This window comes from Rhinatrema bivittatum, chromosome 5 (assembly GCF_901001135.1).
Source record: "Rhinatrema bivittatum chromosome 5, aRhiBiv1.1, whole genome shotgun sequence".
In the NCBI taxonomy this organism is placed as follows: Eukaryota; Metazoa; Chordata; class Amphibia; order Gymnophiona; family Rhinatrematidae; genus Rhinatrema; species Rhinatrema bivittatum.
Genome location: NC_042619.1, coordinates 227,477,763 through 227,493,358, shown reverse-complemented (window position 1 = coordinate 227,493,358; position 15,596 = coordinate 227,477,763). Strand labels below are relative to the sequence as shown.

Below are 15,596 nucleotides of genomic sequence, written 5' to 3'. Positions count from 1 at the left end.
GAAATGGCAGTGCAGGGCCACGAGCCACTGCTGGAGCCCAAGTGGCGGCGGCTGAAGAAAGTGAAGAAAAGCCCGAGTGACAGCTGCGAGGAAAAAAGAGGCCGCGAGCCGCTGCTGTAACCCAAGACAGTGGCGGTCAAAGAAAAGGAAAGGAGGCCATGGGCCGCCAACCTGAGCCCAGGTCGGTGGTGGTGGAAGAATGGGAAAAGGCATAATTTTTGTGTGTTGTGTGTGAGGCAGGCTGCTTGTGTGTGTGAGTGTGTGTGTGTGAGGCTGCCTGCTTGTATGTGTGTGTGTGTTGTGTGTGAGGCAGCCTGCTTGTGTGTGTGTGTGTGTGTGTGTGTGTGTGTGTGTGTGAGGCTGCCTGCTTGTGTGTGTGTGTGTGTTGTATGTGAGGCACCCTGCTTGTATGTGTGTTGTATATGAGGCAACTTGCTTGTGTGTATATATGAGAAGGGTGTTTGTATGTGTATGTATGAGAGGATTTGTGTGTGTGTGTGTGTGTGTCTATGAGGGAGAGTGCCTGCGCACATGGCTGTGCGTGTGTGAGAGTACCTGTATATATGTGTGTGAGAGAGGTTAAAGTTTGAGCACCCTCCTCCAATCTATGACAATCTCAGGAGGACTGGAAATCTAAAGTTCCCAGGTATGGAGAGTGAGAGATTTTTCTTTTTTATCTTTGTTAGTTTTAATTATTGGATGTGATGTATCTGCTGTTTTGAAATATTTTATTAGCGTTTGGTAATATTTTAAACATTTTTATACGTGTTTTTAATTGGCTGAAATGATCAGCAGATTTGACATTCTTTTTATTGGTATGTTTAATGTTTTATATTTCTTGATTGTGTTTGCATTGCATACAGAGTTTGGCTTCTTGTGATTCCCAGTTCCATTTTTGTCTGCACGTTTCAATTTATATTTTATCATCTCTTTATTCTGTATTTGGTGAGAGTCTGTCTGTGTTCTGCTTGTGTGACTATTCTGCTAGCATGTGGTTTCTGTGTAGGGATTTACAACAACCTGGCTTTAATCAGTTTTCCTAATAGGAGATGTATTGGTGCTTAGGACCTGATGTAATATTTGCAGTATGTTTTTTTCATAGGTTGAGTGCTGGTAATTATGATATGGGAGGCTTACTATATTGGAATTGTAGTTCAGTTTATTCTTGGCTTTCTGTGGGCCAAGTCTACACTCAGTGCACTTTACCATAGGTATAATACCATATGGGATCCAGTAAACTGCCTTGATATCTATGAGAAAGGTGGTTTATTGTTAGGATTTGTGGACCCTTGGCTCAAGGTGGGGTTAATGCTACCTGTGGGGTTGGGCCCTGCAGGTCCCCACTGTCGGAAGGCGAGGCTGGCCGGGAACAGAGGCAAACAGGTTCGCCAGTACCGGCCCTCGTTCCCCGTAGGTTGAGCCTTTGGGTGCCGGGGCCGGCTATTCTTAGGAGTACCTCTGTGTGGCTGGTCCCGGAGAGAGCGGGTGCCTGGAAGCAGAGTGTGTTAGTGAGGTTGGGTATAGTCCAAGACCGAGGTACTCTCGGAGGGAAAAGGAGAGGGAGAGGGAGAGGGAGAGAAAGCCTCAAGGGGGGAAAGGCCACCGCAGTTCTGAAGACAGTAGAGCAGGACCTCGTGGGAGTGGCCCTGAGGAGAGGAGGTGCAGAAGCAGAGGTTTGTATTGTGGTATGCTGAAGCAGGGCTAGAGCGGGGAATCCGCTGTAGCAGGTATGAGTAGAGTAGTAGCGCAGAGGGACTGCCTGAGAAACGGGCAGTGCAGTCACAGGACCTTGCGATGTAGAAGCGCTGAGAGGTGTCCCGAGGTGCAGGGGCACAGAGACACAGTCCGGTAATGTCGCAGCACTCAGCCAGGTCTTGAAGAGTGAAAGCACTGAAACAGGATCTCCAATGTAGAAGAGCTGAGGCTGGTCCCGGAGAGTGGAAGGTGCTAAGGCAGGATCCCAAGTGTAGAGGCACTGAGCCAGGCTCCGAGGAGCGGGAAGCGCAGAGACAAGGTCCCAGGTGAAGAAGAGCTGAGCCAGGCCTCAAGGAGCAGGAAGCACCAAAACAAGGTCCCAGCTGTGGAAGCTCTGAGCCAGGTCCCGAGGAGCGGGAAGCACAGAGACAGGGTCCCAGCTGTGGAAGCACTGAGCTAAGCCCCGAGGAGCGGGAAACGCAGACAGGATACCGACGAGAAGTGCAGGGATCCGTAGAGCAGGAACAACAGGTTTGGAGTATTGGAGCAAGCACCAGAAAGGAACCAGGGAACTCATTGCCAAGTCGGTTAGTGAAGGCTGGAGGTAGTCCTTAAATATCCCAGGCCCGTGATGTCATCAGCCAGGAACGAGCCTGAAGTTCCCGCCATTGGCCCTTTAAAGGGAGGACAGATGGCGCGCATGCGTGCCTAGGGAGGCCCAGGGTCGGAACACTGGTCAGAGGCATCCCAGCTGCCAAGTGGAGCACAGGGAGCCAGGAGGAAAGCGGCGACAGCGACTGGCCACAACCGCAAGTACACCGGGAGTAGAGAGCCAAGGATGACATGACGTGAGTTGAGCCGGCTGCAGGCAGCCACGGCCAGCGGCCATAACAGTTTATTAAGTCTAAGTTTATTAAACTATTATTATTGAAAGTGTGTTTTTTTGCAGTGTATATATATATGTTGTAAGTGATTTTTACTTCAGAAAATTGTACTTTGAATGTGTATTTTCCATATGCAATCTGCCTTTTTAGGTTGGGGAATTTAATACATTTTAAAATGCAAAAGAATGCATAAGTTTTAATTATATGGGGAGGGGAGGGAAGGGGGAATGAAAGGCTGTAAGGTTTGTCTAAGGCCTCTAATACCCTTGTATCAGCCCTAAGAGAGACTCCCATCATTCACCAACCTCTCACACCCCCAGGGGGCAGATCCTGGAGAAGGGTGGGAGGCAGGCAATAGGGCATGGAGGAGTCCTAGTTCTAGACCCAGGAAGTTTGGCCACCCTGCCCCATAAAACCTTTCTCCAGCTCCCCCTAGTGCGAAGACTGAGAACAAAAAAATCACAGGCCCAAAAACTGCGTGGTTAGAGTATTGGGCTGCAAACAAGGGAAGCCAGGGTTCAGATCCTATTGCCATTCCTTGTGACCTTGGACAAGTCACTTCCCCCTCCATTGCCTTCTCTCTGCTCTGGCCCTCGGTGATTTCATCTGCACCGGGCTATGGGGGGGGGGGGGGGCATTTCATCCTTCGCCTCAGGCAGCAGAGCGCCTTGAGCCACCTCTCTTCCAACAGCATTTCATTTGCTAGCAGATATACTCTGTCTGACAAGCTCCCCCATCAGACTTGATTTGGGAGCTCCTTTTCCTCTTCCTGGCCTTTGATTAGGTACCGCAGCATATATTTTTACAAAATCAGAATTAATCTGACTTCTGCAATTGGGCCCTGCCCATTTAGACATCACACAATTAGGAATGGGTTATAATATGATATCTGATTTTTTATTATTGTTATAATACTGATGATCATGATTAGGTTTCAATATTTTAGAAACATAGAAACATAGAAATGTGATGACAGAAAAAGCTTGTATGGCCTATCTAGTCTGCCCATCTGCCCAACCAATTCTCATCACACCCTCTGTGTTTATCCCATGCTTTCTTGAATTCAGACACTGTTCTTGTCTTCACCAGCTCCACTGGGAGGCGGCTCCATGCATCCACTGCCCTGTCTCTAAATAAATAATTCCTAAGATTACTCCTGAATCTACACCCTTTCACCCCTATCCCATGACTACTCATTCTAAAACCTCCTTTCTGCTGATAGAGGCTAAACTCCTGAAGAGATATTTAAATGTCTCTGTCATATCTCCCCTATCTCACCTTTCCTCTAGGGTATACAGGTTTAGATCTTGAAGTCTATCCAAATATCCTTTAGAACGAAGATCACTGCCCATTTTAGTAGTCACCCTTGTTGCAAATTTTGACATAATCAGCAAAAATACAAACTTTTCCCGACAATCATTCTGTAATTTCACCAAAATGTTGAAAACAACCAGTCCAAGGACCAATCCCTAAGGCACACCACTAGTAAAACCCCTCCCTCCTTGGAGTGAACTCCATTTATCACTGTCCTTTGTCTTCTCCCACTCAACCAGTTCCTAACCCAGTCAGTCAGTTGCTCTAGGTTCCATACCAAGGGTGCTCAATTTATTTGTGTTGCCTATGTGGAAACATGTCAAAGGCCTTACTGAAATCCAAGTTCACTACATCTAGCACTCGCCCTTAATCCAACTCTCTGCTCACCCAATCAAAGAAATTGATCAGATTCGTCTGACAAGATCTACCTTTGGTAAAACCTTGCTGCCTCAGATATTGAAGTCTATTGGATTCCAGAAACTGCACTGATTCTGCAGTGATTCTATTAATTTGTTCACCCAGCCTCCTCGTTTCTTTCATTTTTATGAATAGGAACCCCATTCGCCCATCTCCAGTCCTCCGGAACTAACACCTACTCTAAAGAAACATTGAATAAAGCAGAGTCTAGTAAGGCTTCAAAGTCCTGGTGCAAGGGGGGGCAACAGCGCCACTTTATCTCCTAGAGTGAGGCCTTGTCCATTTCTCAGCACCAGAAGACACAGCACAGAGCATGCCAAGAGTCTGTTGCATACACACGGTTAATGCGACTACGATAGTGCTCTATGCTTCAACGGCAAGAGGAAATGTGGATAAAAGCATTTGCATTCACAAAAAAGCGGGGAGTAGCTTGCTTGTTACGGCAGTTACAACCCCAAACCAAACAAGCCTGATACTTCACTTTCAATACATATCCAGCATAGCTCTCTGCTTCAACGGCAGGGGGGAATGAAGAAAGATGGATTTATATTCAGATAACAACCAACAAGGACTAAATTGCACAGGCTGGGTAAACAAAAAGCGTGGGAGTAGCTTGCTTATTGCGGCGGTTACTACCCCTAACCAATTAAGCTAGATACTTCACTTAGAAGCAGTTCCTGCACTGCTCTCTACATTAATAGCGGGGTGGAAGGGAAACAGAACCAAAAGGTTACATTAATGGCGGGGGTGGATGAGAAATAGAACCAAAAGGTTACTAAATGCCAAGAGTAACAGATAAGTATGAGAGAGGAGGAAAAAGAAAAAAAAGTGTGAAAGCTTGCTGGGCAGACGGGATGGGCCATTTGGTTTTCTTCTGCCGTCATTTCTATGTTTCCCATACCCATAGGCCTTGAAACTGCTGACCGCAGGCTTCTTCATTTTAGCTTTTTCCCTTTCAAAAGTTTGGGGTTTATTTAGTAGAATTTAAAAGTTCTGTTGAGGTGCTGCCAAGGCAGCTGCACAAAGAAGAATTTTGCAAAAAGAAGAAGAAAATGAAGCAGTGATATTCACTAAAAAATCAGAAAGATAAAGGGACACGTCTGTGTGGTAGCTAGGACAAGAAAAGAATGAAGCACTCAGGAGGCAGTAACCGCATGCGGAAACTCCTGCACATGCTCAGAAACACTCTCTGAGCACTGAGAGAGGGGGTCCATATCAGAGCCATTGGATGACATCACCCACACATTGTGACCGATTTCATCCTGCTTGGGGTCTCTGTCCACCCCATCACAGAGTAAAGAATTCCGGGAGGTAAAAGGAAAGGATGCACATTCAGTCCCGCTGCAGGTCAGCACCGGGCTGGTTGACTTTAATGGAAAGGCCATCATTTTAAGCATGATGACTGTAAGGGAAGCGGCACATTAACGGTACATACTGTTTTGCTTTCCAATTAAATCTGTGAAGTATAACATGAGCGTGAAAAGAAATACTGGTAATAATTTGCAGTTATGATTTGTCTTTCCTATTCAAAATGTCTCCCAACACAATGCTCATTTAGAACACTTCAGAAACACACATGTGGCCACCACTGCCTGGATATTGCATGACAGGTCTCTAAAGAGGAAAGGGAAGAAAGACCAATGTTATAACCAATCCACTAGTCCTAGTTTTGGTTGGATGAAATATAACACGGCAGTACCCTACCCCACAGAATTGGGTTCCAGCTCAAATGACAAGCGTTCTTCCTGCAGTGTTCTAGAAGCATGACCTTTGAAGGCAACCCTTACCTTTAGTATGTGCTCGCTGCCGATTTTGTCATCTGGTGCTACGTAGACACGGATGAAAACAGAATTACTGAATAAACCCCGCAGTGCCACCAGGGTGTGCAGCATATTAAACTTCTTCTCAGACCAGGTTCCCTCAGATCCAAGATTAGACTCCAGCACAGGCCAGCGCAAAGATGACTGCTTCAGTAAACTTATCAAAGGCTTCATGTCGGCTTTCTCTACCTCAGCTGAAAAACAAAGATTGAAAACATTTGAGAGTGGTGTGCTGGACTCGGCACCTCGGACAATCAAACCGAGACACAGGCATTAGATTGTTATCATGCCCACTCTATTAACATGCAAAGGTTGCATGCTGAGTTATTGTGAAGCATCTCCATATAGTTCTGGTGAACAAGACTGCAACTCAAAAACAAATAACAAAAAAAGTGGTCCTAGGAAGACAACTGTGGAAAGAATGCTTGGATCCATGGATACTGAAGCATGCAACCATCTTGCAAATGAGTCATTTTAAGTGGACTTAGCTTTTCAAGGTGGGACGGACATAAGGGACCACCTGCATTTGCCTCAACACGAGCATAAACTGGGGCTTTCGGGTCACCAGAACTCTCAAGTCAAACGTCAGAATGGAAGCGATAAAGGAAAAGGGAGTCAGTCCCATGGCGTTGCCATTGTGCAGTGCGCTGCTGCGGCACTCCAGATACTTGTATTCATTAGGGATGGGTGCTGATGTGTTACAGAGGGGGGTGTGCTCAAGTGTCATCATGTTGATGAGCACTATTAGCTATTACCCACCTTTGCAAAAAAAAAAAAAACCAAACTGTGCACCCAATGCACACATTTTTACTCAAAAATTAACGCCTGCCCTGGAGCAGGCATTAATTCTTGAGGAGCCCCTAAAGTTAACAGAAAAGCATAAAATACCGCTTTTCTGCAGTTCCTCCGACTTAATATCATGGAGATATAAAGTTGGAAGAACCGAAAAAAAAGGAGTAAGAAAAAAAAATGTCGCCAGCGGTCAGGTTAGGAAAACGGACTTTCAATTAACAAGCGTCCATTTTCCTAACCCATGGCTGTGCACAGGTTAGGAAAACGGACACTCGTAAAATTGAGCGCCCTTTTCCCTAACCCACACGGACAACCACCTCTCCTGGGTGCCCGATACAGAGGAGGCACTAGGGACGCATAATTTCCCCTAGCGCCTCCTTTTTACTGCGGCAGCACATTTAAATAGGGAGGAGGAATAGCCTAGTGGTTAGAGCAGTGAGCTACAGACCAGGATTTGTCATTCCTTGTGACCTTGAGCAAGTCACTTTACCCTCCATTGCCTCAGGTACAAAACTTAGATTGTAAAGCCTCTGGGGATCGAGAAATACCTCCAGTAAACTGATGTAATATCTCAGATTGAATGTCGGTATATTAAAAATAAATAAATATTAAATATCGGTGCCTGGGAGCGGTGGATTGGAGTGGGTGCTCAGTCACGAGTGCCAATACTGGCATGAAGGTGAGCCAGAAGATGGTATGGAGTGAGGGTGGAGACAGAAAGCAAGTAACATTTACTGCACCAGTGCAATAGAGAACACACAGTTAATGAATTACAAGTTCAACTAGAACGTTATAAACTGGTAGTGATAGCATCTCTCCAGTGAAAATGTCATTATTTGCCCAGACAAGGAGTGTACGAAGACCTCTGGAAACACAGAAGTGCAGGGTCCTACTCACTTTCATTCATGCAGGATAGGTAGAGAAGCTTTGCTTTCTGAATAGCTTCAATGTCTCTCCTCTTACTTATAGGTTTCTCGAGCAGTGCTGGAATGAAAAAGAAATATATTCTTCAGTTCACCTCAAAATACCCTGAAAATAAGTCAGGTTTTCTTGGGGGGGGGAGGGGAAGGGGCTAATTGACTCATAGCAATATATAAAAATACAAAGAGTAATCATCAAAAATTGATTTTTCATCCGGTAAAGAATAACCAGTTCTCCACTATTTGCCAAAGACTCCTCCTACAGGGAAAACAAACAAAAAAAATCATTTGGAAACAGCCTTTTTCAAACTGCATTATAAACGCCGTTGTGTACTGAAGCGCTAATACCCGTTAAAGAAGAATTTAGAAGTTCCAGCTGGCTTGTGCCAATGGATTTACTAACACGCCTGCCTGGGGTTCCTGGGCTTGGTGCAATTTCTGACTGGTTTAATGTTATGAAATCAGTTTTTAATAAGGCCATGCTACTGCAGACATTTCTCCTTGATTTTATAAATATCCTAATGAGTCATTAACTGGGGAGGAAGATATTCCTCTCCAGTTTGCCCTGTTGCGCTCTCTTTGGATCTTATACCTAGGTTTCCTTTCTTTTTATTCCCAATATATTTAGTTTCTTAAGGGATTTCTTAATATATTTCTGTGCATCTTTTTATTGTGGTCACATAACGTGCTTCAAAACGTTTCCACTCTTTGGGGCCGATGCAATACAGTGCGCTCAGCCGAGCGCACTGTTTAACCCGCTGTCGGACGCGGGTTAAAAAGGCGGTAATCCACCCCCTAATGCAATAGGGGGATTAGCGCCTATTTAGCGCGCGTCCGACGCGGAGTGAATGAGTTAGCGCTCATCACATGCAAATGCATGAGAATGAGGCCATTACTCATTCACTCCGCATTCAAAAAAATAAATGTGTGTCTCAGGCGTACATTTATTGTTCAGCTATTAACGCCTGCCTGGAGCAGGCGTTAATAGCTGAGCACACTGAAAAAAAGTACAGAAAAGCAGAAAAAACTGTTTTCTGTACTTTTTAAAAGTTTAAAAAAAAATCTGCCGTCCGCTTTGAAGACCGACGCCAATACGCTCGGCGTCGGTTTTCATAAACGGCCGGCTGCAGGAATGAAAACAGACACCGATAAACTCGATGTCGGTGTTCATAACCGGCAGACCGCTGGTAACTGCGGGGTCGTGTTAGCAAGGAAGCGCTAAGGTCGCGCAAGCGACCCTAGCACCTCCTTGCTAGCATGACCCCCTAATTTGCGTACTGCATGGCGCCCCCCTTGCGGGTGCCATGTGTTCGTTAAGAAAGCGGGCGCTGAAAAGTCAGCGCCCGCTTTCTGCGAATAATATTGCATCGGCCCCTGTGGTTGGGCATGCTCCCATCAATAGTCCTCAAATTTATTTAAATTCACAACGATTGACTTGGGGGTGGGAGGGTGAATGAATAGGAAAGTTAAAAAAAAGCATCCGACTCAGGAATGACCTAACCCAGGGGTGCTCAAACCAATCCTCTGCTTCCCCTCTCCAGCTTGTCAGGTTTTCAGGATATCCCTAATGAACATGCATGAGAAATATTTGCATACATTCAAACCCCCCCCGCCCCCCCCCCCACAACCTCCATCAAGGACCGGTTTGAACACCTCTGACCTAACCAATCAGAATGAAAAGGGGGGGTGGGAGTGGGTGAATGTAAACTGAGATTCTCTAAAGCAAATTTACTACTATTTTAGGGATAGGGAGGTTACCTAGCACAGAGACTCTTCCAGTTACTGAGAGCTGTCTATCAGAGCTATAGTGTGCCTATGGCCAATATGGCCACAGCCAGAGGCACTGCTACCGCTGCCATGTGCCAAGGAGAGCAGTGCGGCCGGCGCGTACACAGCAAAAGAAAAAGCAGCACAGCCCTATCGAAATCGACAGCTTGGTTGGCGCAGCCTTAGTAAGTGGAAAAGCAGCATGGCAACGCTGCTGACTCTGGCGGGGCCGCGCTGCTTTTCCACTTACTAAGACCGCGCTTACCAAGCCGTGGATTTTGGCGGGACTGCGCTGCTGAGGAGGAGGAAGAGGAGCATGCCCTGTCGGAAGTAGTCTAATTCCCTGTGGCCGGAAGTTGTTCCCTTGGCCACAGGACTGAAGGAGGAGACTAGTGCTGCCTGTTAAGTAAAGGAGGAAGTGAGTGAGAGCATGCATGCTTGTGTGGGAGAGTGAGAGAGCATGTGTGCTTGTGTGTGGGAGAGTGAGAGAGAGCATGTGTGTTTATGAGAGAGAGCATGGGTGTGCACAACTACCCCATTTCCTCTCTGCCTGTTAATCCATGATAATTTCAGGGTATCTGGAAATCAAACGTTCCAAGGTATGGATAACAGGGAATTTTTTTAAATCCTTATTTTAATTGTTGGGTGTTATTTGATGTGTCTATTTTGAAATATTTTATTGATGTTTGGAAGATTTTATATGAGTTTTTAATTACTGAATGTTATTCTATTCATTAATTGTTTTGAATTATTCTTTTTATTTGCATGGTTTTTAGAGATGTGAATCGGAACCGGAATCGGTTCGGATTCCGGTTCCGATTCACATCGTGTTTTTTTTTTTGTCCGGCCCGATTGCGATTTTGTTTATCGGCTGTGCCCGAGCCGATAAACAAAAAACGCACCCCAACCCTTTAAAACTAATTCCTTAGCTTCACCCACCCTCCCGACCCCCTCAAAAACATTTTACAGGTACCTGGTGGTCCAGTGGGGGTCTCGGGAGCGATCTCCCGCTCTTGGGCCATCGGCTGCCACTAATAAAAATGGCGCCGATGGCCTTTGCCCTTACCATGTGACAGGGTATCCGTACCATTGGCCGGCCCCTATCACATGGAGGGAGCACTGGATGGCCGGCGCCATCTTTAAAAATGGCGCGGGCCATCCAGTGCTACTACCATGTGACAGGGGCCGGCCAATGGCACAGATACCCTGTCACATGGTAAGGGCAAAGGGCCATCGGCGCCAATTTTATTAGTGGCAGCCGACGGCCTTGGAGCTGGAGATCGCTCCCGGGACCCCCACTGGACCACCAGGTACCTGTAAAAAGCTTTTGGGGGGGGTCAGGAGGGTGGGGGAAGCTAAGGGATTAGTTTTAAAGGGTTGGGTTGGGTTTAGGGGTTATTTTTGTGTGCCGTTTTTCCCGCCCTCCCCCGATAAGAGAAACCCCACGAACAATATCGTGGGGTTTTCCTATTGTTTTGGGGGAGCCCCCGATTTCTGACGATTTTGAAAATATCGTACGATATTTTAAATTGTCCGAAGCCCGATTCACATCCCTAATACTAATTTTGTTTGATGAGGAATGGTAATGCTTCTGTTTTTTACATTGCTGCACTGCATACAGAATTTGGCTTGTTGCAGTTTCCAGTTCAGTTTTTGTCTGTACATTTCCATTTATACTGTATGGTCTTCTTTATTATGTATTTGAGGATCTATCTGTGTTTTGCATGTGTGACTGAACTGAGTTATTCCATTAGTGTGTAGTTTCGATGTAGGGATCTATAACAGCTTGGATTGTTCTGTTTTCCTAATAAGGGATTTATTACTATTTTAGGCCTGGTGTAATTTTTATTGAATTAACTTTCATAGGTAGGGTTTTTGCTGTTGAGTGGCTCTCTGAAGGTCATGCCCATGCCCAATAAATAGGCCTAATACCATATAGGTTCCAAGTATCTCTTGCTTTTTTGCAGGGTTTTCTGGTTGGCACCTCAGCAGTGCATGTATATATAAACACATATTGTAAGTGATATTTTTACCTCAGAAAACTGTGCTGTGAATGTTCTTTTTCATGCAAAATCTGTTATTATAAATGCATGATTTTTAATTGTGTGAGAGAAGGATGTCATGGGGTGGGGGGTGCAAGGCTGTAAAATTTTCCTAGGGCACCTAATACCCTTGCACCAGTCATGGGCATTGCTGTACAAACATTGAACAGAGTCTTCCAGCTCATGGTGTCATGTATTATGTATTGGGTGAAGGTGCAGTTTTTCACTTGACCATCGGCACCAAATTGCCTGGCTACAGCTCTGCAGTCTATTATAGGTAACATGGCTGTGATGACCCCCACAGAATAAATCGGAAACAGTGCTGTTCAAATATGCAAACCCCATAGCAGTTCAGCCCAGCTCACAAACACAGATCATGAGGGAGCCATCACATATGTTAAGATCAGCATCCAGTCTTATATCCTTTTTCTATCTCCAGGATTACACATGCAGAACTGTAGTTTTAAGTACAGTACTAAAACAAATCTGCTACCTCTTATCAAAAGAAACGTCTCCACAATTTTAAAAACCAGGGCACATACCTGTAAATAAAAGATGCATTCCTTTGCTTCCAAATAAATATGAAAAGATTAATAAACAAATAAGTATTTGGAGAGAAATTTTTAAAAAGAAGATTTAGGAATAGATCAAGCAAGGGAGGGAGAGAGAACATTGTGATTCAGCCAAGTTTGGTGCTTTTGAAAATTATAACTTTGGAAGTAAACTGTGCCTTGCTTACAACACAGGGAAAGATGCGTTTTTATGATGCTTCATGCAAAGAAATAAAGAAGATCTACTGTTAGAACCAGGCATTAAATTAGATAGACGCCATCTCCCTGTGCAACTTTTCTTTACGCAAGAAAAACAGCCTGAAGTGAAATGCAAGGGGAAAAAAAGACATTAAATCTACCTTGATCTAAAACTTAATGCAAAACAAAATAATATATGTAAAGATTAAATCAAACCTGGGCCTGTAACGGAGCCTAATAGGAAGCTATCATAATTTCTGACAGACAAGTTTGGTGAATTCATTTCATAGCCACATGAATAATATCTCAATTTAATACCGAGGAGCAAACTGTTCAAATCAAGTTCCAATGGCAAATCCGCTATGCAGTTCATAAGAGCCCCTCTCTAACCCAGGCTGATTCTCTCTCCATACAATGGAGGCAATAATTTACCCACTGAAAGTGCAAGTCGGACTCCTCAGATATATATTCTGGACAGTGCCCCAAGGATCTCAAATTACTTGATTAGCTATCGCAATCCTTTCCAACTACAGGGTATTAAGGAGCAAGGATTATTCGGTGACTATGGGGAAAGCCTTAAGAAATCAGAATCTACAGGGAAGGGGATGGGTGTTCCCCCATCTTGGCCAAATTTGAGGACCATGAAAGATATTAAGGCTAAACAAGTCTAGAACTGCATTTTATATTTTACATGACTTGCATGTGTGCGCTTTGCAGTTGCTCCTGAATGGGTAGTTGGCAACATGTGTGGAGACAAGGTTGAGGGGATGAGTGAAATGTAGGTATGAGTGGGGTGGGAAGAGTGTATGTGAGGGTGGGGTCATGATGTGATGTCCCACATTCTTTTGCAATCTCTCCACTCCATGATCTCTCCCCCTATCTCGCACTCTCTCCTTCTTCCACTTGCTTTCCTTCCCTTACTCTCCTGTCTCCTGCACATTCATTCTCCCAGTCCCATTAATTCACCCTCCCACACTCACTTGTTTCCCCCTTCCCTCTATTCCCAGCTCTGGTCCCCATAATCTCTCTTCCTCCTACCTTCATACTGCTGTCAGAGCAGCAGAAAGTGGTGTCAGCAGCCAGAGGAGTAGCATCAGGGTGGTCTCCAGCAGCAGCGAGAGAGCCACACACAGCTACAAATTCTCAAAGTCTTTGGCTGGTGGGGCCTGGGGATCCCCGCCAGTAGGACTGCCACCTGACTCCATGTCATAAAGAACAAGCTAATCCAGGCCTGGCTTTACCCATTGCATGCAGGGACATATGGGTCCAAGATAGGCATCTCTGGCCCTGGAGTGCCACAAACAGGCCTGATTTTCAGAACATTCACAATGAATATGCATGAGATATATCTGTATACAGTGGAGGCAATGCATGCAACTATGTCATGCATATTCTTTGTGGATATCTTGCAAATCAGGCCTGTCTGTGACACTCCAGGACTGGAGTTGCCTACCCCTGTTTAAGGTAAATCACTGGGACAATCATGCAATGGGGTAAAGCCAGGACCAAATGAATCTGTTCACTGTGACATAGAGTCAGGTTGCAACCCTAACCACCAGTCACTTTTCTTCCACTGCCGTAGATACTCCAGGCCTTTGGCTGGTGGAGTCTGAGGATCCTAATGCTAAATCCTTTACACTCCAGCACTTACTGTACCATCTGCCCACCGCTACTTCCTGACTGTGACAGCCTTGTCACAAACAGACGGATGGACAGGCAAAAACCGAAACTACAAGCACTTGTTTAATTTTAATTTATGTATTTAAAACTTTTAGATTCCGAGGTCACATGATGTGGTGAGCCTGCATGGATGGGTTTGTGGAGACTCCAGACACCATCCCTCACTCATCGCTCAAATTTGGTGACATCCGACTGCAAATCCCTTTGTATGGATATCTGCCACAAAGACTATATGTCTATCGATACTTACATGCATAAATCTCCTACAATTATGCTCGTGAAGGGAGCAAAATCAGAGAAAATAAAATCAAAGAGAATCTCTGACAAGATGGCTGCTGATTTGGAAAAGCAAAATGAATCCTCACTATCTACACAAACTATGGAGGCCTTAACACAGAAGGTAACAGAGGCTGTGATCGGGGCTTTAGACAATAGATTAAAAACAATTTCAGAACAGATCTCCACTCTCAAAGCGTCGTTTGCTGAGATTTCCCAGAGGTTAGATATGGTTGAAGGCAGAATTTCTTGCTTGGAAGACGATTCCACTGCTGCAACAGTCATAATCACCGCACTGGAGAAACAACTTTCAGCCCAATCTGAAAAAATAGAGGACCTAGAAAATAGATTGTGACGGAACAACATTCGTATAGTGGGTATTCCTGTTTCGGCAGATGACTCTAAATTAGCTGAACAGCTAGAAACATGGATTTCTGATGTGCCATTTGCCAGACTTACAGGCCTTCCCGAGAATTGAAAGAGCGCACCAGCTTGGAGCTAAGAAATATGATGACAGTAGACCCTGAATCATCATAGCCCGATTCCTTAACATAGCACATAAACAACTTGTCTTGCAGACGTACCACGTACAAAAGGAAATATTGTACCAGAACAACCGCGTATGATTTTTTCAAGATTACTCAGCAAATGTGGCTAAATGTTGAAAAGAATTCAGCCTGATGTGCACATCTTTATTACAGAAGAATTTGAAGTTCACCTTACAATTTCCAGCTCAGATTACAGTTTGGCATGGAGGGAGATCTCATTTCTTTGAAGATCCAGCTGCTGCAAAACTTTTTGTGGACAATCTTTCTTAGAAGATTGTCTGAATGTTTGTAGGGGTGATGTGTTTTGAGGTCTTCTTTTCTCTCCTAGAAGCCTGAATCCTTCTTATTAATTGTTAATCGCGAAATTCTTGCTTAAGTGTATCCTCCACAGTCAAGCTTTTCTCCCCCCGTACTGATGAGCTATGTCGGTACGCATCGGGTGTTGTCTTCGAGGAGCTCCCTTTGCCGTTATGAGCCACCATCTTAAGCTGAGATGAGTGTAGTCTCTATGTCTTTGGAAATGGCACTTCCATGCTGTGAATTTCAGCAAAAATGGAGAGATCAGTAAGTACTGTTGGTCCTTCGAAGATCGAGTGGCGGTCTCTCTGTTGGGCTTCTTCTCCCTCCCTTCAGATCATACCGGAGATGGCCCGAGGAGCCGTCAGCTTTATTATTATTTTTAGTTTTCGTGG

The 15,596-nt window shown here is 45.0% G+C and overlaps 1 protein-coding gene across 2 annotated transcripts in view; it reads right to left on the bottom strand.

The window, feature by feature from the left end:
* PHEX (phosphate regulating endopeptidase homolog X-linked) overlaps positions 1-15,596 on the bottom strand; it is a 275,511-nt gene that overhangs the window by 193,887 nt on the left and 66,028 nt on the right. For both annotated transcript variants that reach the window (XM_029603400.1, XM_029603401.1), the window contains exons 4-5: positions 7,820-7,906; positions 6,098-6,324 (exon numbers count right to left, since the gene is read on the bottom strand). In XM_029603400.1, coding sequence (XP_029459260.1) covers positions 6,098-6,324; positions 7,820-7,906 — 314 coding nt within the window. The remainder of the gene's footprint in view (positions 1-6,097; positions 6,325-7,819; positions 7,907-15,596) is intronic.